This window comes from Mastigoproctus giganteus, chromosome 3 (genome assembly GCF_048544385.1).
Source record: "Mastigoproctus giganteus isolate SK-2022 chromosome 3, ASM4854438v1, whole genome shotgun sequence".
NCBI classification, from domain to species: Eukaryota; Metazoa; Arthropoda; class Arachnida; order Uropygi; family Thelyphonidae; genus Mastigoproctus; species Mastigoproctus giganteus.
This window is the reverse complement of record NC_143577.1, coordinates 213,467,786-213,492,175: the sequence shown is the minus strand read 5'-3', so window position 1 is coordinate 213,492,175 and position 24,390 is coordinate 213,467,786. Positions and strand designations below refer to the sequence as shown.

At 38.5% G+C, this 24,390-nt stretch overlaps 1 protein-coding gene across 1 annotated transcript in view; it reads right to left on the bottom strand.

The window, feature by feature from the left end:
• Positions 1 to 24,037, bottom strand: part of LOC150088669 (transmembrane protein 62-like) — a 366,503-nt gene extending 342,466 nt beyond the window's left edge. The window contains exon 1 of the mRNA XM_090370285.1: positions 23,855 to 24,037. Within this exon, the coding sequence (XP_090226411.1) occupies positions 23,855 to 24,037 (183 nt within the window). The remainder of the gene's footprint in view (positions 1 to 23,854) is intronic.
• Between the last annotated feature and the right edge of the window lie 353 nt (positions 24,038 to 24,390).

The window sequence follows — 24,390 nt, the reverse complement described above, 5'->3', positions numbered from 1 at the left end:
ACATAGAAACCTTCCGTCTGATCAATGATCACCAGTATGGATTCCATCAGTGTCGATACACTGGTGATATTCTGGCTTATTTTACACATTTATGGACAAATTCAATGGAAAAATTTGGTGAAACACAAGCAGTTTCTCTTGACATCTCAAAGGCTTTCCATCGTGTTTGGCATAAAGGTCTTCTCTAAACAGGCTTCCATCTTATGGTTTGCCAACTATTTTTTGTAATTGGTTATCCAGTTTTCTCTCTGATCACTCACTGAGGGTGATGATAGATGGCTCTCTGTCTTTAACTTCTCCACTAATGCCGGGTGTCCCCTAAGGTTCAGTTCTTTCCCCCACTCATTTCCACTTGTATATTAATGACCTTCTTCCATTGATTGGAAATTCTATCCATAGTTTTGCCGATGATAGCACATTGCATTCCACTTGAATGAGTACAATGAACAATTGTACAGAGAAATAGAGTGGGCCAGTAAATCAGAATGTCTTATAATGGGGGATTTTAACTTCCCAGATATTGACTGGAACTTGTGGGTTGGTCACTCACACACTAGTCAGACTTTTGTGGATTTATTGGATGATTGTTTTCTGCAGCAGCATGTTCGAGAGGCAACCAGAGAAAGTAACACTCTTGATCTGGTTATCAGCAGTGATCATTCGTGTATTAAGAATTTGCAGATAAAGGAACCACTAGGTGGCAGTGATCACAGTGTGCTGAAGTGGGATTTACTCAAAGAGGTAACTACCGTCAGGGGTAAAGGAAAGGGTTTTTGCTTCCGTAAAGGGGAGTACAGTGGTCTCAGACAGTTTTTAAATTCTGTACAGTGGGATCAACTGACGATGTTACAAACAGTAAATTCTAAGTGGGAAGCATTCAAAGAATTAATCGTGGAAGCTACTAGACTTTATATACCGATTAAGAAATATCGTTCAAGGTTTAGGCCTAAATGGTTATCAAATGAACTAATAAGACTCGTGACAGAGAAGAAAAATGCATGGGATGCATATAAATTATCAGGTGACGCAGAAGCCTGTGGCAGATATAAGCTAGTCTGTAATCAGGTCACAAAGGAGGTCCGGCAGGCGAAGGCGGATTACGAGAAATCTTTGGCAAAAGATGCTAAGAAAAACAGCAAGGATTTCTTTACTTATATAAACTCTAAAAGGAAGGGGATGAATATGATTGGTCCACTTGACATCGATGGTTCGACTGTTGATGATCCTGCTCAGATAGCAAACAAACTGAATGAGTATTTTGCATCTACATTCACACGTGAGGAATTATTACAATTTGAAAATGGAAGAAGGTTATCAAATTGTAGCAGTGTGCTTAATGATTTTGTAATAACTGAGAGCAAAGTGGAGGAGAAATTGTTGAAGTTAAACATAAGAAAGGCACCTGGGGTGGATGGGATCTATCCAGTTATTTTAAATGAGACGGCAAAGCAACTAAGCAAACCCTTAGCCATAATTATGAGAGCATCCTTGGACTCAGGGGAGGTTCCCACGGACTGGAGATGTGCAAATGTGTCCCCAATTCACAAAGGTGGATCGAAGGGTGACACGAGTAATTACAGACCAGTTAGTTTAACTTCTGTTCCGGGTAAAATAATGGAGTCGCTGGTTAAAGATACATTGCAGGATCATCTAGACAAGACTGCAGCAATAATTCAAACACAGCATGGGTTTGTTAAGGGAAAGTCTTGTCTGACAAATTTGATTGGTTATTATGATGTGGTCACAAAGGAACTGGATGCAAAAAATAATTCTGATATCATATACTTGGATTTCAGGAAAGCTTTTGACACTGTTGCGCATGGAAGACTACTGTACAAATTGGAGCAGAATGGTATTAAGGGTAAGTTGCTACAATGGATAAAAGGATGGTTAAGTGGGAGAAGACAGAGGGTGGTAATCAATGGGCGCTGCTCTTCGTGGACTAATGTTATTAGTGGAGTCCCACAGGGTTCGGTGTTGGGTCCACTGTTGTTTTGTGTATTTATCATTGATATTGATGAAGGTATATCAGGCTTAATGTCGAAGTTTGCAGATGACACAAAGGTTGGCAGGGTTGTTAATGACAGTAATGGCAGTGTGCTACTGCAACAGGATCTGGATAATTTGGGCAGATGGGCTAAGAAGTGGCAACTGAAGTTCAACCTTGACAAATGCAAAGTACTGCATATGGGTAGAAGTAACCCGAGAGAAACATACCAACTGTGTGGTACTACACTTAAGGTGGTAGAAAATGAAAAAGACCTGGGAGTAATTGTGCAGTCAGATATGAAGTTTTCTGAGCAGTGCAGACAGGCAGCTAGGGCGGGTCATGGGGTTTTGTCAATGATATATAGGAATTTTGCTAGCAGGGAAAAGGAGGTGATTATCCCTCTGTATAAGGCAATGGTCAGGCCACGCCTTGAGTACTGCGTACAGGTCTGGAGGCTTCATTTTAAGAAGGATGTAGATTTGCTTGAGCGTGTACAGAGAAGAGCAACACGATTGGTGAGGGGAATGAAGGGATTCTCTTACCAAGAGAGGCTTAAGTTCTGCAAATTGCAGTGGCTGGAGACTAGGCACCTGCGCGGTGATCTGATTGAGGTCTATAAGGCCTTGAATGGGTTGAGCACGCTGAATTCTGATGGGATACTTCCACTTGTTCAGATTACCAACCTACGGGGACATAAGTTCAAATTAAGAAAGGACAGATGTAGAATAGATGTGCGGAAATTTGCCTTTAGCCAGCGGGTGGTTAATTGCTGGAACAAACTTCCATCTGTCGTTGTGGAAGTTGATAGGTTAAATAAATTTAAGGAGGAACTGGACAGGCATTTGGAGGGAATGGTGTGATTTTTTTTTTTTTGGCTGATGCTGCATAAGCTCCTACACTTGCTTTCTTGCATCATGTGCCACTACTACTACTACTACTTTCAATTTTGAGAAACCTTGCCTTGCTCAATCAGCTTCAACTTCTCGAATATTCAGGTAATTAACTTATCCACTAATGGCGATCTCCAGGTAATTCTCCACTGTTCTTCTATATATTAATGACCTTCCATTGACTGGAAATCCTATCCATAGTTTTGCCGATAGTAGCACATTGCATTCCACTTTCCATTTTGAGAAACCTTGTCCTGCTCAATCAGCTTCAACTTCTCGAATATTCAGGTAATTAACTTCTCCACTAATGCCGATCTCCAGGTAATTCTCCAGTGGGGCAAAGACAACTTAGTTGATTTCAATCCGTCTAAAACTTAGTTTTGCCTTATATCTCGCAAAAAGGATTCTTCTGTTCCTATGCTTATCTTTGGTAACACTCCGATTTCTAGGCAAAATGATATATCTATCTCTTTTGGGGATTACCCTGACTTCTAATCTCTCTTGGCACAAGCACATTACAAATATTGCTTTCTCTGCATCTAAAAAACTTGGTTTTCTCTTTTGATCTCTGTGTTACTTTTCTTCCAAACAGCTGTTCACTTTGTACAAATCGCAAATCTGCCCTACCATGGAATATTCTTCCCACACCTGGGGCGGTGCCCCCAAAACCACTCTCAGGCTTCTAGATTCCATTCAGAAGAGGGCAGTTAGGTTAATTAATGACTCATCTCTAACAGAGTCTCTCCACTCTGTCTCATAGACGTACTGTTTCTGCTAAATGCCTTTTCTACAGATACTTCCATCGGCACTGTTCTCTGAATTGGCTTCTATAATTCCCACTGTCTCTTTCAAAACAGTCCAAACACGTGCCGCCGCCAGCGAACATCCATTTACTGCCTAACTTCAAACTCACAGAACCAACTTTTCATCTTTCTCGTTTATTCATTCAACTACCATTTTCAGGAACACCCTTGCTTCATACGTATTTCCTGAAAGTCTACAGAAGATCAAGTCTAATGTCAACAAATATCTTCTTTTGTCTTCTCAACCTCCAACCCAAGCATGGTACTAAGTATTATAAGTTCTAATTTCTTATTTTATTCCAAAGAAGGCTTTAAACATTCACTGATTTTATCATAAATAAACATGAATAACAGAAAGCATACCCAGAAAAGTTGAAGAACATCACATATACACAACATCAAATTTCATGCATATACAGGGCGGCTCAAAAATACACAGCATAACTTCAGGAATGAGATCCTCATATATAGACAATAAAAATATTTTATATCAACATAGTCCTGGAAAAGCTTGGTTCCCGAGTTATTAACCGGAATGTCTTATCTCCCGTAGGTGATTTTCTTCATCACCAGGTACTGACAGAATATGGTGGTTTTCCATTCCGACCATGTACTCAAATCGGGAGCTAGCGGATATGCACTTTATGTACAGTTTGGCAGACGGCAATGCTCTGGAGGCTCATCGTTTATACCACAAAAGGTTCCCAGAACAAAGATGTCCAGACAGGAAAACGTTTGAAGGTATTCATCGCTGCCTTTGTGAACATGGGACCTCTACACCTCGTGTTGCCGACAGAGGATGACCAAGATCTATGACTCCTGAAGTAGAGGAGGAGATTTTGGATGTTGTGCATGCCACTCCTGGAATCAGCACACACAGAATAGCAATGCAACTGGCTGTTCAACGTTCGACTATTTGGAGAGTGTTGCGAGAACATCAACTGTATCCTTATCATCTGCAATGGGTACAGGCCGTGTCACCAGCAGATTACACTGCGCAAGTAATGTTCTGCCAGTGGTTCTTGCAGCAGTGTGGTACAACTCCTCACTTTCCTGCCTTAGTGATATTCACAGATGAAGCACAGATCACATGAGACAGAATCCAAAACTTTCACAATCGGCATGTATGGGCTAAGGAAAACCCACATGCAATTCTTCCATCACATCACCAACAGCGGTTCAGCCGCAACATCTGGGCAGGTGTTTTTGGTGATAAGTTATTTGGGCCCCATGTACTTCCAAACAAACTCACAGGGCAGACGTACAGAAACTTTCTGGGAAACAACATGCCTGATTTCTTGGACGACACGCAACTGATCATTCGTCAACAAGCACACTTCATGCACAATGGTGCTCCTGCACGTTTCAGCCACCTAGCCCGCAATTACCTGAATTGAAGTTGGTCCACCTCTACCTATCCACCTTGTCGGTGGATAGGTAGAGGTGGACCAACTGCCTGGCTTCCACACTCACTGATTTAAACCCACTAGATTTCTTCTTGTGGGGCCACTTAAAGCCATTGGTGTATTCGACTCCGGCAGCTGGTGTGGAAACTCTCCGCAATCGAATTGTGAGACAATATAAAACGTGCCATGAATTTGGCATAGTTTTCGCAAGTCGATGTGAGCCCTGTATTCAGGTAGAAGGTGGACATTTTGAACAATTACTATAAAGGTGATGTGAACAGTTAAGTGTCACAGACAGACCTTCAAAACTTGGAAACCAAGCATTTCCAGAACTATGTTGATATAAAATATTTTTATTGTCTACATATGAGGAACTCATTCCTGAAGTTATGCCATGTATTTTTGAGACACCCTGTATAAGCATCAGCAAAAAACCATGAGGGCTAAAAAGAGACAAACATCATGGAGCTGGATTGTCAACTAATTAATCAATCAATTTCATGGGAAAGATTTCAATAGTGTTAAAAAGGTCTAGCAGGATTTGATTCCAGGTCTTTTCCACTTGGTGTAGAAGGATAGCAATTGTAACCATTTAAAAACTTAATATGAATCTAAGAGCAACTATGGCTCAATATATCCTATATTTTATAAATACTTAAAAATTACAAAAGAGCTACCTCAGTACTTCTTCATAGGATGACTTCAATCCTTTACTCTCCAGGTCGATTTAAAAATAATTTAGAATGCATAAAAACTTTAAAAATTATTAAACATGTTCAACGCTCTTAGTACATGAACAATCCAGTGCCCCAGGATCACTGTCGAAAGCCCCAACCCAGACCCTCCAAGAGTGACTGAAGACATGAAAAATATAAAAATAGATGCTGATAAAAATATATCACAAAATAAAGTTTTTATGCATTTTAAATTGAACCTGGTCAGTAAAGGATAGAAGTCATCCTATGAAGAAGTACTGAGGTAACTCTTTTGCAATTTTTAAAACTTAAATATCTAATGGTAAGGGTTGGATATTTGAATACGATGAAGGAATTATAGACTATACAACTCTGATACGGAGCAATATGGCCTTAGTTGGTAATGCTCCTAAAAACCAAATAACAAACAAACAACTCTGATGTGACTTTAGACTGATCATCATATATACTTGTCTCTAAGTTTGTTTGTTTTTTTTAATTGGGCAAAGCAATGGCATCTATGCAATAGATGCCATTTATGCACAACTATCCAATTACTTCAAATCACCTCCCAATTTCCATTGCATTTAGAGTTCAGATCCAAATACCCAAATAAATTATTCCCCGTCATGGCATACTTCAAAAAACGACTACTTGACTGTGCAGTTATATCTGCTTGGCTTTATTTCTGAAATATATGACTATGCTAGTTTAGAGACATTGCAGCATTAGTCAAAAGCACAAAATAATATATATAAAATTACATAAATAAGCATCTCCACTTTACCATTGTCCTTTGCACCTTAGATCAAGAGATTTAAGATTCAAAGGCCAACACTAAAAGACTTGGCATCATATATCTATACGTTTCTAATTTCAGGTAAATTACTGCCAACCATATCCCTAGTTAACTTGGTACTGGATGCAAAAGAAGCATCCAGATATTGCATTTGACATAGCTAGTCTTGATCCTAACCAGCACTACATGCAATGCTAAAGACAATGGGACTATTTAAAATGTTTTGCACTCCATAATTCTTATATGTGAGCTGAGCAGATATTGGTTTAAAATGGTTGCTGGAGCAGTGGAGATGAAAATATGATCTGTTGAATGTTTACCACTGACAGATATAGGCAACCCCTGTATAACACAGTACATCTACAACACTGTTTCGCTCTAACACGGTTTGAGAATTGTGGGAAATCTCACATAATATGGTATTTTTGAGCTTTTGTGCTGGGAAGACTCTGCTATTAAGTTAGATGTAATTTTCAATGTTTCCATTCCTTTTTGTGAATCCCTGCTGTTGCCTTGCTAGTTGTTATTGCCTTCATGGTATTTTAATAAAGCATATTTTTGGAGGGCACTAACATAAAACAATTCAGTTTCAGTTTATTGGTCTTTTCTGTTAGTGTAATCAATTATAAACAGGTAGTAAACTCAATCTTCTTGCATTTGCTATGTACCGATAGCTGGAATTCTGTGGGTTTTCACGTTATTATGGTGAAATGTGTTTCCCCCTTCCATGAAATATTCAATCATATAAAAAACATAAATAAATGCTCAGAAACTCATTACTCTGTATCTCACTTGCACATATTGTGTTTGTTGTGACTTGTGCGTGTCATGTTCTTTAATTAAATGAACGTACATTATCTGACATAAGTATCACAGTTTGTAAGGCAAGACGTTTGTTCAGTTATTACTATTTAAGTTACTACTATTATAAAAATAAAGTTAAAATATTAAGTTATTACTACTATAAAAATTAAATTTCCGATAGTTACAAAAATAAAAAAAGGTGCATTTTTGTTAGCTTTGGGAACATAAACCCCCCTTTTTGTACTGGTTCTTAGTCCTGTATAACAGTTTCACATTACACGAGATTTTGTAGGAACCTAACTACCATGTTATACGAGGGTTACCTGTATATACATGTGGAGAGGAAGCCACAAAGTATTGAATCAGCATGTACCATGTCCTTTTCTAGGCCACAGGCAATCTTCACAGGCCAATTTGTTCTTGTATGAGCAATGCTTTCATAGAACAGTAATGATCCATTCATAACTCTTGAGAAAGTGCACCCTTAAACACTGTGGTAGAGTTCTAAAGTTTCAGCACACTCAGAGTTTGGGCACTATTAAAGTCCCTTCCATTCAGCATTGAAGGGCCTGTAATTTTGAAAGTGTTGAACTAATGTATTTTTTTTTTTTTTCATATGTTATGGGAAATGTGTGTCCAGAACATTTTTACGTTAAGAGACTTTTGGAAATCTTACAATATTTACCACGCCATTTTAAACATTAATAAGGCCTGGGTGGAAATTACTAAAAGTTGTTGAAATGCCGCATGGAAGAAAATATGCCCACAGCACGTAAAAGTCTTTGAAGGATTTGAAAAAGAAATCATATGAAGAGGTTACAGATAAGGTTGTAAAGGTTGCAGAGCTACTTCAGTTGGAGGTTGATGCCAAAGACGTGGAGGAGTTAACAGAGGAAGAAGAGAAGGAATTATCTAACGAAGAACTTATTAACTTGCAGGCAGCAATAGTGAAAGAAGAAGAAAATACTGATGAAGCTCAAGATGAACCAAATGAGGAGCCAAGACACTTCATCACAAAAGAGATGGCAATGGCAAGTTTTGAGAAGATGGATCTTGACAGCAAACTATTCTTAAAAGCTAAGAGGGGGGTGAATGATATGCTTGCTTGCTACAAAGAAATCTATGGTGAAAATAAAAAACCACCATCCAGTCATCCACTAATATGTTCTTTCATAAGGTTGAGCAGCCGACCCCTTCTAAATCTCAACAACCTTCAACCTCCGCAGCGGTATACTTATCAGCTGAAGACGTCGATTCTGGCAACGATGCTCGAGAGGTAAAATTTACTGACGTTATGCCTGTCTCCTCTCTCTTTTTGTAATTTTATAATTTTGAAATTTTTTTAAATTGCACGCTTGTAATTTTTCCTGCAAATGAGATTAAAAAAATTGAATAACTACAATAAATAACATTTCATCGAACATTTCTTTTTTGATTCAATCAATTCAGCGAGCACAGTTGAGAGCGCTGCACAAGCATGGGGGAAATTCCGACTTATGTAGCATTCCATGGAATGCAACCCTTACGTAAGTCGAGGAGTTCCTGTATAATAAAAAGTGTACTGTGAATGAAAGACAATGAAAGCTGATGTTTATTTTGAGGTGGTGTAAAAGGACACAAAGAAAATGAGGAACCTATCCGAATTCCAAAGAGTTGATGCAAATGATGAATTCCAAAAATATCGATGCGCATTTAGTAAGTTAGTACATTTGGGCATGGGTGGCTAAAAATGCTGATTTGTTTAATGTATCCATTGCAATTGTATTGAAAGTGACATCTGCATTTAAGTATGGAAAAATCTGATAGAATGAATTGTGGGAGAAAACTGAATATGCCTAAAAGAGACTGCAAGACAAAAAATTATTTTAACCCAAAAACATAAAACTACCGACTCAAAAATAACTGCAGGACTTAATGTCAGTCCCAGCAAGCCAGCTTATAGAAAAACAGTTCAGAAAGAACTTCACAAAGCTGAAATTTATGGCAGAGCTGCAATTGCCAAGCCACCTATTACTAATAGTAATGCTAGAACCTGTTACACACCAGTTAGCTTAACTTCTGTTCAGGGAGAAAAAAAATAACGAACACTACTATTTGTGGACTAATGTTATATGGAATCCTCCAGTGTTAAGTGCTGGGCCCATTGTTGTTTTCCATATTTATTAATGATATTGATGAAGGTATATCAGGCTTAATGTCTAAGTTTACAGATGATACAAAGGCTGGCAGGACAGATGGCAATAATCTGCTGCAAAAAAGATCTAAAAATATTATTCAAATGGGCTGAGATAAGGTGCAGTTTAACATTGACAAATGCAAGGCAGTGCATATGGGTAGCAGTAATCTAAGATTAATTATATAATATCGGTGTAGATACACCATAGTTAACTCATAAATTTGAACTAGGTATGTAGCGTAAGAAAGGCATTGTTTTAATAGTATCTCATGTGGGGACCTTCACAACGAGATAGCTGGTATTGCACTACTTCAAATAAATAACACTTCTCTAGGAGAGAAGACTACTGTTATTTATTTTCAGAGGATACCACCACCCAGACAATCATTTCGAAGCTAGCGGGCTTCATCATCAGTGGGCGGGCAGGTACTCTGGTAGTACAACATGCCATCACAGTTGCAAAGTTATATCCACAATATGAGAGATGCCAAAGGGCGTTGGTAATAATGTATTTGAAAACGAAATGCACAATCCTTATGGGTTTTGGTAATTAACTATATAATATAGTATAGATACACCATGATTAATCCATAAATTTGAACTACGTATGTAGCATAAAAGGCATCGTTTTAATAGTATCTCATATCGTGAGTGCCTTCACAACGAGATAGCTAGTATTGCACTACTTCAAATAAATAATGCTTCTCTAGTAGAGAAGACTACTGTCATTTATTTTCATTAGATACTATTAAAACGATGCCTTTTACACTACATACGTAGTTCAAATTTATGGGTCAACTATGGTATCTACACCGATATTATATAGTTAATTACCAAAACCCATAAGGATTATGCCTTGTGCATTTTGTTTTCAAATCTAAGATTAATGTACCAACTGTGTGGCACTACACTCAGGGTAGTGAAAATGAAAAACACCTGTGGGTAATTGTGAAGTCAGATATGAAATGCTCTAAGCAATGCAAGACAGGCTGCCAGGACAGCCCATATGGTTTTGTCAATGATATACAGGAACTTTACTAGCAGAGATAAGGAAGTGATTATCCTGTTGTATAAGGCAATGGTTAGGCCATATCTTGAGTGCTGCATACAGGTCTGGAGGCTTCATTTTAGGAAAGATGTAGATCTGCTGAAACGAGTGCAGAGAAGGGCAACAAGGGAATGAAAGGGTGGTCTTACCAAGACAGGCTTCAGTTCTGCAAATTGTAGAGTCTGGAGACTAGGCACCTAAAAGGTGATCTGATTGAGGTGTTTAAGGCTCTGAATGGATTGTGCAAGCTCAATTATGATGGCATTCATCCCTTTGCTCAGACTACACAAGAGGGGACATAAATTCAAAATGAAGAAAGATGGTTGCAGGACAGATGTGTGGAGGTTTGAGTATAGCCAGTGGGTGGTTAAACAAACTTCCATTTGGTGTTGTAGAAGTGGACAGTTTGAATAAATTCAAGAAAGAACAAGACAAATTACCAAAGGGGATAGACAGGTGATGTGAGAGGGGTTTTTTTTGGCTGAAACTTTATAAGCTTGCTTTCTTGTATCATATGCCACTACTACTACTAATAATAACAGAAATACAATGCAATGGTGTAAGGGGGTGTACAAAAACTGGACACCTGATGATTGGAAACATGCTATATTTTCAGACAAACCATTTTCACAACTTTTCTAAAACAGGGAGAGTTTACATTTGTTAGAAATTGCCAAAGGAAGCACATCAACCTAACTGTGTTGTGCCCACTGTGAAACCTGGAGGAGCATAAATAATGATTTTTCCAGCAATATCTTAATATTCTTTAGATTGAACAGGTTAGTGCATTGCATCATGTTAGTTCGCGGTAAATCACCGAAGTAGGTGAAATGGCATCATTTTTGTTATATCTCATATTGTGAATGTTCACAACAACTTGCCTTGATATTGTACTACCTGGAATAAGCAATGCTTCACCAGCGGAGAAGAATAAGATTACTTTTATTTGGTGGGTATCACGACCCAGATGGCACCGTTTCAAGGCTTTTTGGTCTCTCATCGGTGGGTGGGTAGGTACCTTGGTGTTCCTACACAAAAAGCCTTGAAACAGTGCGGCCTGGGTGGCGGTATCCAAAGAGAATAAGTAACATTAGTCTTTTCCACAGCTGAAGCAGTGTTTATTGGAGGTAGTACAATATCAGGGCAATCCATTGTGAAGGCATTCACAATATGAGATAAAAAAAAAGATTCCATTTTGTCTACTTCAGTGATTTATCTTGAACTAACATGATGCAAAATTATCATTCTTCTCTTTCTTGGTGATTCCTTTCTTCTCTCTCTCAGGGTAACAGGGAATTTTTTTTTTTTTTTGGCCAGTGTTGCATAAGCCTCAGGCTTTCTTGCACCATATGGCTATTAATAATAATAATAATGCACTAGCTTGTTCGATTAGTGACTTTTCCGTAGTCTGAGGCTTTTAACCCTAAAACCTTTTTAGTCTATTCTTTAGGTCTTATCACCCTGAGCAGGTAAATTACTATCATTGATTACCTTGATATTCCTAGTGACCAAGTCCATCTCGTGGTGCAAACATTGTTTGCCACAAACTATGCCATGTTTCAAGACAATAATACTAAAATACAAATAGACAGATGTGTCAAATCTTGGATTGGGGAGTATGAAACTGAGGTTAAACATTAACCCCAGGGGCTCACATGTGGTATGGGCTTGGCACACCCAGGGTACTGGGCTGGATATCATTCTTCTCTTTCTTGGTGATTTCCTTCTACTTTTGACTCTCTGTCTGTCTCTCTCTCAGGGTAACTTGGGATTTTTTTTTTTTTTTTTTTTTTTTTGACTGGTGCAGCATAAGCCTCAGGCTTCCTTGCATCATGTAGCTAATAATAATAATCTCCCACTGCCAGCACTATCACCAGACTTAAACATTAGTGAGCTATTGTGGGCACAATTGGAAACAAAAGTGAGAAGAAAGTTTCTTACACCTTTATTGGTATAACGATAGCCTTCCTTACATTGGGTGGAAAAGGCCCAAGTTCATATCCCATCAATTACAAGGAATTTTTATGAGTCTTCACAATGTGGCTGAGTTAGTTACAGTTAGGCAAGAGTAGCATTTTTTTTTTTTTTTTTTTTTTGCAGAAACTCAGGTTCTTCATCCAGCAAATACCAAATTGACTACAGAACACACAATTTAAAGACATGGTGCAATATAAGTTGCTGACACTCTTAAAACCCTACAACAACAACAATCACCACCACCACCTTCCTCATTCAAGGAGCTTGAAATGTTCCTCCATGAAGAGTGGTCTAATATCCCTCTGAAGACAGTTCAAGATTTGAAACTATTGCATCTCCCCCCCATAATTCTCCTTCAACCCATGCACAGTACTAAGTACTATAGGTTTTGATACCTTTCATGTTTGGGGTTTTCATAAAAAAAAAAAAATGTAGAATACAAACTGTTTTAAAAGCAAAGGGTTGCTCAACACCATATTAGTGTATACCTGTAACTCTTATCCATTATTTTGTCCACCCTCTATATCTCCCTCCATCTCAGGTAGTTTATATCCTTCCTGTGACAGGATTTGAATCCAAACATCTCCAATTAGGCAGGTGGGGGGCGAATTATATTGAAAAATAAAATATCAGCTGAAGGAGAACAATCTGGAGATTCATTCACTTTTAGGCCGCAGTAGCCAACTGGCCAGGCATGAGGATGCATGTGCTTTGAGTGACCAAGGTTCAAGTCCTTGACTGCTAAATATGTTGTGTCCTCTATTCTCTCTATCTTGTGAACTCCTCTGACCGTGTGATCATCCCACAGTAAGTTCACAATACTGTCATAGAACACGGTTATTTAAACTATTTTATAAAAAAAAAAAGGACTAAGGTTAGTAGTAGGCTTGTCATTTATGTAGCCTATGAACTAATTGACAATATGCAGGAGGTATAACAAAACTGTCCAGACAATTTTAATAAATCTTCTGTTTATACTCCGGGACGACCAAACGGTCAGAGGAGTTCACAAGATAGACAGAATACAAGAAACAGCACCGTATTCAGCAGTCACGGGCTTGAACCCCGGTCACTCAAGGCACGTGTACTTATGCACCCGCGCGCCTGACCACTAGGCTACGGCGGCACTACTAAATGTTATAAAATGTATAACCTTCAAGAAAATATTAATACAAAATGTACACTCATGTTCAGCTGATATTGGACTGATGATTTTCCTTGCAGCTTCTGTGGTAAATGTGTGGTTACCAGTATAACAACAAAGTTTTTACGTAACTTCTATGACACAGCTACTAAATTGCAGGAGGTATAAATTCTTCCCCCACCTCCCCCCAATATACAAATTACTGACATGATATATTAATGCCTCATGGCTTTGAGATAAATGCCTATGGCATATCTCAAACAAAACCTAATTGTTTCTCATCTCAAGATGTGAAAGGAACTGTCTTATCAAATTCAATCCCATATGATCACCTCAATTTCACCTGGTTACCAGAGATTAACTTAAAGGCAAAACAAAAGCAAAACAACAGATTTTTATTTTTATTTTTTTTTTTTTTATGTGAACCCCAAACACGAGAGGTATTAGAACCTATAGTACTTAGTATCGTGCTTGGGTTGGAGGTTGAGAAGACGAAAGAAGATATTTGTTGACATTGCACTTGAACTTCTGTAGATTGTAATGTTCAGGAAATAGGTATGAAGGAAGGTTGTTCCAGAAAAGGGCAGCTGAATGAATAAATGAGGAAGATGAAAAGTTGGATCTGTGGGTTTGAAGTTGGACAGTAAATGGATGTTGGCTGGTGGCGGCACGTGTTCGGACTGTTTTGAAAGAGAGAGCAGGAATTATAGAAGCCAATTCAGAAGAACAGTGCCCATGGAAGTATCTGTAGAAGAGGCATGCAGCAGAAACAGTGCGTCTATGAGAAAGCGAGTGGAGAGACTCTGTTAGAGATGAATCATTAATTAACCTACCTGCCCTCTTCTGAGTGGAATCAAGAAGCCTGAGAGAGGTTTTGGGGGCGCCAACCCAGATGTGGGAACAATATTCCATGGCAGGGCGGATTTGTGATTTCTACAGAGTGAGCAGCTGTTTGGAAGAAAAGTAACACCGAGAGCAAAAGAGAAAACCAAGTTTTTTAGATGCAGAGGAAGCAATATTTGTAATGTGCTTGTGCCAAGAGAGATTAGAAGTCAGGGTAATCCCCAAAAGAGATATATCATTTTGCCTAGAAATCGGAGTGTCACTAAAGTTAAGCATAGGAGCAGAAGAATCCTTTTTGCAAGATATAAGAGACTGAGTTTTAGAAGGGTTGAAATCAAACTAAGTTGTCTTTGCCCCACTGGAGAATTACCTGAAGATCGGCATTTAAGGAATTGGCAGCAGATTTTCGAGAAGTTGAAGCTGATTGAGCAGGACAAGGTTTCTTAAAATGGAAAGTTGAATGCAATGTGCTATCATCGGCAAAACTATGGATAGGATTTCCAGTCAATGGAAGAAGGTCATTGATATACAAGAGGAAAAGAGTGGGGGAAAGAACTGAACCTTGGGGGACACCGGCATTAGTGGAGAAGTTAGAAGACAGAGAGCCATCTACCATCACCCTCAGTGAGTGATCACAGAGAAAACCGGATAACCAATTACTAAAAACAGTTGGCAAACCATAAGATGGAAGATTGTTTAGAAGACCTTTATGCCACACACAATCAAAAGCCTTTGAGATGTCAAGAGCAACTACTTGTGTTTCACCGAACCCTTCCATTGAATTAGTCCATAAATGGGTAACATAAGCCAGAATATCACCAGTGGATCGACACTGACGGAATCCATACTGGCGACCGTTGATCAGACGGAAGGTTTCTAGGTAGTTTAAGAGTTGGCGGTTAATTGATTTCTCCATTACTTTAGAAAGAGTAGAAGTAATTGCAATGGGACGATAATTGGATGGGAGGGATTTGTCACCCTTTTTAGGAACTGGCTGGATATGAGCAAATTTCCAAGCAGAAGGAAAAACACCTTTGGAATAAGAAAGTGAAAAGAGGCGGCAAAGAATAGGAGTAAGTTCAGGAGCACAGGTTTTGAGAACAAGTGGAGAAATACCATCAGGATCAGGAGCTTTCTTAGCATCAAGATTCATCAAAATCATTCTGATATCCTTTTGACGGAAGACCACAGGAGGCATTGAATGGAGTGTGTTAGGAATGGTGGGAGGTGTTTTACCAAGATCATTAATACATGAGCTGGAAGAAAAATGGGATGCTAGCAGGTCAGCTTTATCCTTGGCTGAAGTGACAACAGAACCATCTGGTTTGGACAGAGGTGGGAGCAGAGTTGGGCAAAAGGTGCGGCCAAAAGCTTTGGCAAGAGACCAGAATGCTCGGCTACCATTACGCAAGAAGGAAGTTATCTACTCTTAGCCTGTTCAAACTCTAGTTTGGACTGATTAATAACTGCTTTACAATTGTTGCGAGCTTTGGTGTAGGCAGAAAATGAAACTGAAGAATTAGAAACAAGCCAATTACGATATGCAACATTCTTCTCTTGGACAGCCTTAGCACATTTATTGGAAAACCAAGGTTTAGATAAAGGACGAGATTTTAAAGTAGAGTGTGGGATAAAGGATTCCATTCCTGCAAGAATAATTTCACTGACACGATCTGAGCAAACGTTGACATCAGAAGTTTTGAAACAGTAATCCGACCAAGGAAAAGAAAAAAAGAAGTCTCGCAGGTCATCCCATTTTGCATTCTTGTAATGCCAAACAACACGAGGTTGGGAATAGCCATGAGATAAAGGTTCCATTGGAGAAGAGACAATCACCAAGTTGTGATCTGAAGTGCCTAAAGGACCTCTCACTTCAATCTTGTACTTAGAAGGGTTGTTTGTGAGAAAAAGATCAAGCGTATTGGCTGTATGATTATGATTGTCCGGTATTCTTGTAGGTAAATGAACAATCTGTGCTAGGTCATTAGTAATTGCAAAAGCCTCAGCATCTCGACCTGTTGGGTCGGTGTGACTAGAAAATGGAAGCCAGCTGGGAGTTGTGAACATTAAAATCACCAAGGAAAATCACCTCACTGTTAGGAAAGTTGAACTGGAGAAAGTCAAGTTGCAAAGAGAGGAAGTCAAAGAGCTCCAAGTGATTAGTGGAGTTGGGAGAACGGTAGAGACAACAGATGAATTTGACACAATGAGGTAGGGAGATTTTAAGCCAGAGAAGGTCAAAGAGAGGAGATTCCAAATTGCCAAGTCTCTGACAGGGAATATCAGAACGGCCATATGCACAAGTACCACCTTTGAGGTGAAAGGAATCATACAGAGAATAATTTGGACATCTGAGATGAGCAGTAGTTGAATCAACCGATAACTGAGATTCTGTCAGAAAAAGTACATGGGGTTTGGAAGACTGCAAGTGGAAATGGACATCGTTGAGATTAGAATTGAGATCACGTATATTTGTGAAATGAATTAGGAAGTCCTTGGGAGGTTTAGATTTTTTTGCAGATAAGCTTGCTCTATTAGTTTGACTATTCATGGTGTATTCAATAGTAATAAAATGTGGGTGGGACATGCTGTATGAAGTAATGAAATTTTTGGATATGGCGTACATGTGGTAAGAATATACCCAGATCCTTGACATAACGTGGCCTCGACAATGCTCCCCGCATACACACTACTCGGACTCCCTCCAGTCACTATCTGGCAGAGTAGAGGTAGCAAGATTATACACTAGCTGATCTGGAAGCCTCCTAGAGAGTTACCAATAGGTTTGGTCCGGTGTACTAACTAGCGGCCGGCCTGTGAAAATCGTTTTAGAGCTGTACCCTCGAAATGTAAGGAATATTGGATCTCGCCACGACATTTATCATAACCTCAAAAGTCATCAATCATACTGCATGATGGAAGAGATAGGGAAGGGTTGGCTGGACCTTAGCTCTAGAGACTAAACATGGGTTCCACCACTTCAAGCTTCCAATAAGCAAAGTGCTGGGATTTCACCGGTTGATGAGAGTCATCTACCACCTAGTATTGCCTGGTAACATAGAGGGGCGGTGTTCCTCCATGTAGTGTGGGCGCCACACCTCGACCCCTGCTTACTTTGGTTCACATCTGGGTGGTCACCCACCATGTACTAGTGCATGGAGGTTATACCCAGGATTACTAACAGTCCCACCATCGTGAAGGTGCAAGCAGAGGATTTGGCTGTCATAGACCGTCCGGACTTCGCCGAAATTGGGTCCACTTGACTTGAGTGTCACCCGAATATCAGTTCCATCAGCGTATTAAACTCCCAGGTAGCAAGTACAGCTTGTCTGGCATATCTGAGAGAATGTCTGTGACAACCTCAAGGACCATTTATAAAACGAATAATTTATTTATGATTTTTTTATATTTTTTTTTATTTGGTAGTTGTTCGCGCATCGGCTTCTGTGGCCATATTGCACCTCCCAAGGTTTTTGCAGTACTTTGATCTAAGCCCAAGGCGGGACTCGAACCCGCGACCTTTGGGTTGCCGGGTAGGTACTTTACCCACAATTTATTTATGAAATAAATAAATTATTGGTTTTATTCCAGCATTTATTATATGGTTTTATTTGCTGTATGATTCCTTTTGCCTCAAACGTGGTGCTTGTGCATATGTCTGTTCTGATATTCCCTGTCAGAGACTTGGCAATTTGGAATCTAATCTCTTTGATCTTCTCTGGCTTAAAATCTCTCTACCTCATTGTGTAAAATTCATCTGTTGTCTCTACTGTTCTCCCAACTCCACTAATCACTTGGAGCTTTTTGACTTCCTCTCTTTGCAACTTGACTTTCTCCAGTCCAACTTTCCTAACAGTGAGGTAATTTTCCTTGGTGATTTTAATGTTCACAACTCCAGCTGGCTTCCGTTTTCTAGTCACACCGACCCAGCTGATTGAGATGCTTAGTCTTTTACACTTACTAATGACCTTGCACAGATTGTTCATTTACCTACACGAATACTGGACAATCCTAATCATACAGCCAACATGCTTGATCTTTTTCTCACAAACAACCCTTCTAAGTACACGGTCGAAGTGAGAGGTCCTTTAGGCACTTCAGATCACAACTTGGTGATTGTCTCTTCTCCAATGGAGCCTTTATCTCATGGTTATTCCCAACCTCGTGTTGCTTGGCATTACAGGAATACAAAATGGGATGACCTGCGATATTTCTTTTCTTATTTTCCTTGGTCGGATTACTGTTTCAAAACTTCTAATGTCAATGTTTGCTCAGATCGTGTCAGTGAAATTATTCTTGCAGGAATGGAATCCTTTATCCCACATTCCACTTTAAAATCTCTTCCTTAAACTAAACCTTGGTTTTCCAATAAATGTGCTAAGGCTATTCAAGAGAAGAATGTTGCATATCGTAATTGGCTTGTTTCTAATTCTTCAGTTTCATTTTCTGCCCACACCAAAGCTCGCAACAGTTGTAAAGCAGTTATTAATCAGTCCAAACTAGAGTTTGAACAGGCTAAGAGTAGAAAACTTGCTTCTTGCCCTAATGGTAGCCGAGCATTCTGGTCCCTTGCCAAAGCTATTGGCCGCAATTTTTACCCATCTCTGCTCCCACCTCTCTCCAAACCAGATGGTTCTGTTATCACTTCAGCCAAGGATAAAGCTGACTTGCTAGCATCCCATTTTTCTTCCAACTCATATATTAATGATCTTGGTAAAACACCTCCCAACATGCTCCATTCGATTGCCTCCTGTGGTCTTCCATCAAAAGGATGACAGAAGGATTTTGATGAATCTTGATGCTAAGAAAGCTCCAGGTCCCGATGGTATTTCTCCACTTGTTCTCAAAATCTGTGCTCTTGAACTTACTCCCATTCTTTGCCGTCGTCTTTTTTCACTTTCTTATTCCAAAGGTGTTTTTCCTTCTGCTTGGAAATTTGCTCATATCCAGCCAGTTCCTAAAAAGGGTGACAAATCCCTCCCATCCAATTATCGTCCCACTGCAATTACTTCTACTCTTTCTAAAGTAATGGAGAAATCAATTAACCGCCAACTCTTAAACTACCTAGAAATCTTCCGTCTGATCAACGATCGCCAGTATGGATTTCGTCAGTGTCGATCAACTGGTGATATTCTTGCTTATGTTACCCATTTATGGACTAATTCAATGGAAAGGTTCAGGGAAACACAAGTAGTTACTCTTGATATCTCAAAGGCTTTCGATCGTGTTTGGCATAAAGGTCTTCTAAACAAGCTTCCATCTTATGGTTTGCCAACTGTTTTTAGTAATTGGTTATCCGGTTTTCTCTGTGATCACTCACTGAGGGTGATGGTAGATGGCTCTCTGTCTTCTAACTTCTCCACTAATACTGGTGTCCCCCAAGGTTCAGTTCTTTCCCCCACTCTTTTCCTCTTGTATATTAATGACCTTCTTCCATTGACTGGAAATCCTATCCATACTTTTGCTGATGATAGCACATTGCATTCCACTTTCCATTTTTAGAAACCTTGCCCTGTTCAATCAGCTTCAACTTCTCAAAAATCTGCTACCAATTCCTTAAATGCCGATCTTCAGGTAATTCTCCAGTGGCGCAAAGACAACTTAGTTGATTTCAACCCTTCTAAAACTCAGTCTTGTCTTATATCTCGCAAAAAGGATTCTTCTGCTCCTATGCTTATCTTTCATGACACTCAGATTTCTAGGCAAAATGATATCTCTCTCTTGGGGATTACCCTGACTTCTAATCTCTCTTGGCACAAGCACATTACAAATATTGCTTCCTCTGCATCAAAAAAAAAAAAAAAAAAAAAAACTTGGTTTTCTCCTTCACTCTTGGCGTTACTTTTCTTCCAAACAGCTGCTCACTCTGTATAAATTGCAAATCCGCCCCGCCATGGAATATTGTTCCCACATCTGGGGTGGTGCCCCCAAAACCTCCCTCAGGCTTCTTGATTCCATTGAGAAGAGGGCAGAGCTAGATTAATTAATGATTCATCTCTAATAGAGTCTCTCCACTCGCTCTCTCATAGACGTACTGTTTCTGCTGCATGCGTCTTCTACAGATACTTCCAGGGCACTGTTCTTCTGAATTGGCCTCTATAATTCCCGCTGTCTCTTTCAAAACGGTCCAAACACATGCCGCCACCAGCCAACATCCATTTACTGTCCAACTTCAAACTTACAGAACCAACTTTTCATCTTCCTCGTTTTATTCATTCAACTGCCGTTTTCTGGAACAACCTTCCTTCATACGTATTTCCTGAAAATTACAGTCTACAGAAGTTCAAGTCCAATGTCAACAAATATCTTCTTTCGTCTTCTCAACCTCCAACCCAAGCATGGTCCTTAAAAGCAATGTTGACAGGAAGAAAATGTTTCATACAGTGACAATCAAGGCATATGCAAAGGACAAAAAGAAATACAGCATGTCACAAACTACCTTTACTGCCAAAATCACGTTTCTAATTCTCAATCAGCTTTTTTTTTTTTTTTTTTTTGGTAGTTGTTGGTGCATAGGCTTCTGTGGCCATAATGCACCTCCCAAGGTTTTTGCAGTACTTTGATCCAAGCCCAAGGCTGCTGTTTAGTACCTGATACCTAACATGGCATCTGTTCTTCAGCCACCTGATAAGTGTATAATCCAGTACTTCCAAGAAAAACTATTGAAGAATGCTATTAGACAAAACTGCTGTGTCTTGAAAACAAATACATTTTTTGCCTTTAAGGTAACTGCCTTTTCATCAGCGGCTAGTAGGACAAGAAGCCACTAGATTTGAAAGTAGCACCTTAAGAATTTTAAATGTATAGTAGATTCGCCTATTCAGGTGATGCCATAAAATTTAAAATTATAATTGGTAACTTAGGCAAAATCATGAATAATGTTGTTTCTAAGTTAAACTTTTGCATATGCAAAAGCTTTAGTATACTGAGTACTCTGCCTCTTCAGTGAGAGCAGAATGACATCATGATCAAAAACTGAATGCGGCAAAGTGTACAAATTGATTTGACATCAAGCACACGTTGAAACATCCCCATGCAATTGCAGAGAATTGTACCTTTCTACTAATTACATGCAAATGGTGAACCCTTTTTCTATGACTTCTCCCCTCCCTGAGAAATATCAATACACAAATCCCACCACATAGCCATCCAATCACATGAACACAATGTTGATTAACAACTATCACTCAAAATATCATTACTTACTACTAGTGTTTTGACAAACTTTTGAATTTTTTTTTTTTTAGTCCACCTTAGTTGACCTTACTGAATAACACTGTTTCCTAAATGATAGTTCTCAACTAACCACTAATTATCCTATTTTAAGTAATCTAAGCTTGTTTTATAATTTTAAGTTACCTTAAAGTTTGGTATTTAATAGGTTGTACCTGAAATATGATATTCACTTAAAATTGTTTTTGTTTGTTATTTGGTTTTTAGGAGCATTAGCAACTAAGGCCATATTGCTCCGGGGATATGCGGTGGTTATTCCCTGACCTTTCTGCATCCTCTGTATTTGGTGATCACAGGCTCAAACCCCGGTGTAATCAAGAAGCATGTGCTATGCACTGTTACGGAGGCACCACTTAAAATTGTAGTGGTGTTATCGTAACATTAATTTGACTAACATGAAGTGTCAGACATTATCAATAAGAACCAGAGAGATGAGCATCATATGAGATTGCTAAGCTACTGACCAGTCACATAAAAGTTAAGAAAAGTTTTCCATGATTTTAAAAAGCTCCTTTATGTGATGCTTGCCAATACCAGGCTCTTTAAAAACATAATTCATTCCTTTTAAAGCTTGGGGAGGGGGGGGGCCTTCTGAAAGTTTCTGAATCTCTCCAATAACAAATGCAAATTTTTTTATTATCAATCTAAGGGGAGAAAGTTGATTTTTTATTTATACCTATATGCAATTAACCACTGTTAAATTTATATCTCCTGACAAACTTTTCAACCATTGTAATTCAAAATAGGAGTAATAATAACCAAAGTATAAAGAGATAGAAGGAAAAAATGGTGGGGGGTTCAAACTAACTATTATTGTTTTTAATGTGAATTAAAAGAATCATTACAATGAGGACTAATTGATTGGTTTGATCTGTTTAACGTAACTGGCAAGTGACTAAAGGCATCATAAATTAGTGCATAATATGATAAATTGCACATTCTAGGCCAGCTTGCATGTATGTTGAAACCACTATTCTTCTGAGATAATCTAAACACTGCCCCAAGGGAAGAAAAGCCTTTACTGAAAGTTCCTCCAGTAAGCAAAGTCAAGCCTTCTCTAAATAAATAATCATTTGATAGGAAGTCATTCACTCTCAATGCATCAGCACAGTTTTTCAAATATTTCTCACAATCATTTCATTTGGAAACATCATTCCAAACAAATATTTGATCAAATATCAACAGGGTTCAAAATCCTTTAGAAACTGCATATACTGTTTAAAAAAAGCTACGGTATATCAGTATAACGAAACTGTAAGACTTGGTAGTTCTCTAAAAAATATGTTAAATCCAATAAATGATAAATTTTCCCCAAATGTGCATGCTGAATAACAGCTACTTTATGAAACCTAACTTATAACAAATCAATGCTCTAATTATCAACATAACATTACATAACTATAAATGGAGAGAGGAGATATCCATAGTTTTTTCCTACCAATTTAAAACTTAAATAATTCTAAATTTAACTTGACAGTTGAATGACTTAAAGCCTTCTGTACAATTTTCCATCTATATCAACATTCACTTATACTGATAAGTATAAATGTCATAAAGAAAGTTTGACTGATATGGTACACGTAAATGAATGAGATAGTGTAACGGGAACCCTAATTTTAAAGATCACTGTCTTAGAAATAAACCCTAATACTATGCAAAAGCAATAACCAAATATTAATTCATATTTATCTGAATATGAATGTATCTTTATGAGCAAGTTATGGGGGTGTTCGGCAGAACCCGTTGATCCAATACTAAATTCAAGCATGTTTGTTCGAAGGAAAAATAAAAAAATATATATAAATTTAATATGTGGATGTTTATTTATTTTGGCTCACCAAGTCGTTTTTCCCCCCTGAAAAGTAGCAAACTGTCCATTCAAAAAATAGTAGCTTACCAGTGCTTATGTGGCAACAAACCTTAAGACAATCTAACGAAAGTTAACTTTTGAAGAAAGTTTAAGATATCAAAAAATTGAAAAGACCTAAAGACTAAATACCATATGTAACTTGAGGAATTATAAAATGACAGTGTAGCATCCCCGACCTGCATAAACCAGACGAGATGATTTAGATTATCAGACGGGACAATACTATCATCTGCCACGAAAGCCGCATTTTCACCAGCTGACATCTCACCGACGTGAACAATGTTCTGAAGTTTGGCAAGCAATGTAGAAATAGCAGCAAAGCTTGCGAATAAGAGAACAGTAATTCTTGAAACTGCCATTTTCATTTCCAGTTCGATTAAAAATTAAATAACACGCAAATGTTAAGGGCAAAAAGTAAATAATAACAATGCACCAACTTAGACCTTACTAAAGCACGCGATAGCTATACAGGGTGCCTCAAAACAACTTAGAAAGCAATAACATAAATGCCCCAATTCTCATGACAAATGGACAACATAAAGCGACACCTTCCAACAAAAGAATCAGCTTTCTTTTTAATTCTGAATTATGTACTGAATTTTAAAATAGTACCGATATAAAACATGAAAACTGGAAATGGGAAGAATAGTACCTGGCTATACTATATTACACTATCGGTCAAGAAAGTTACATAATCTACTTAAAACAGTGT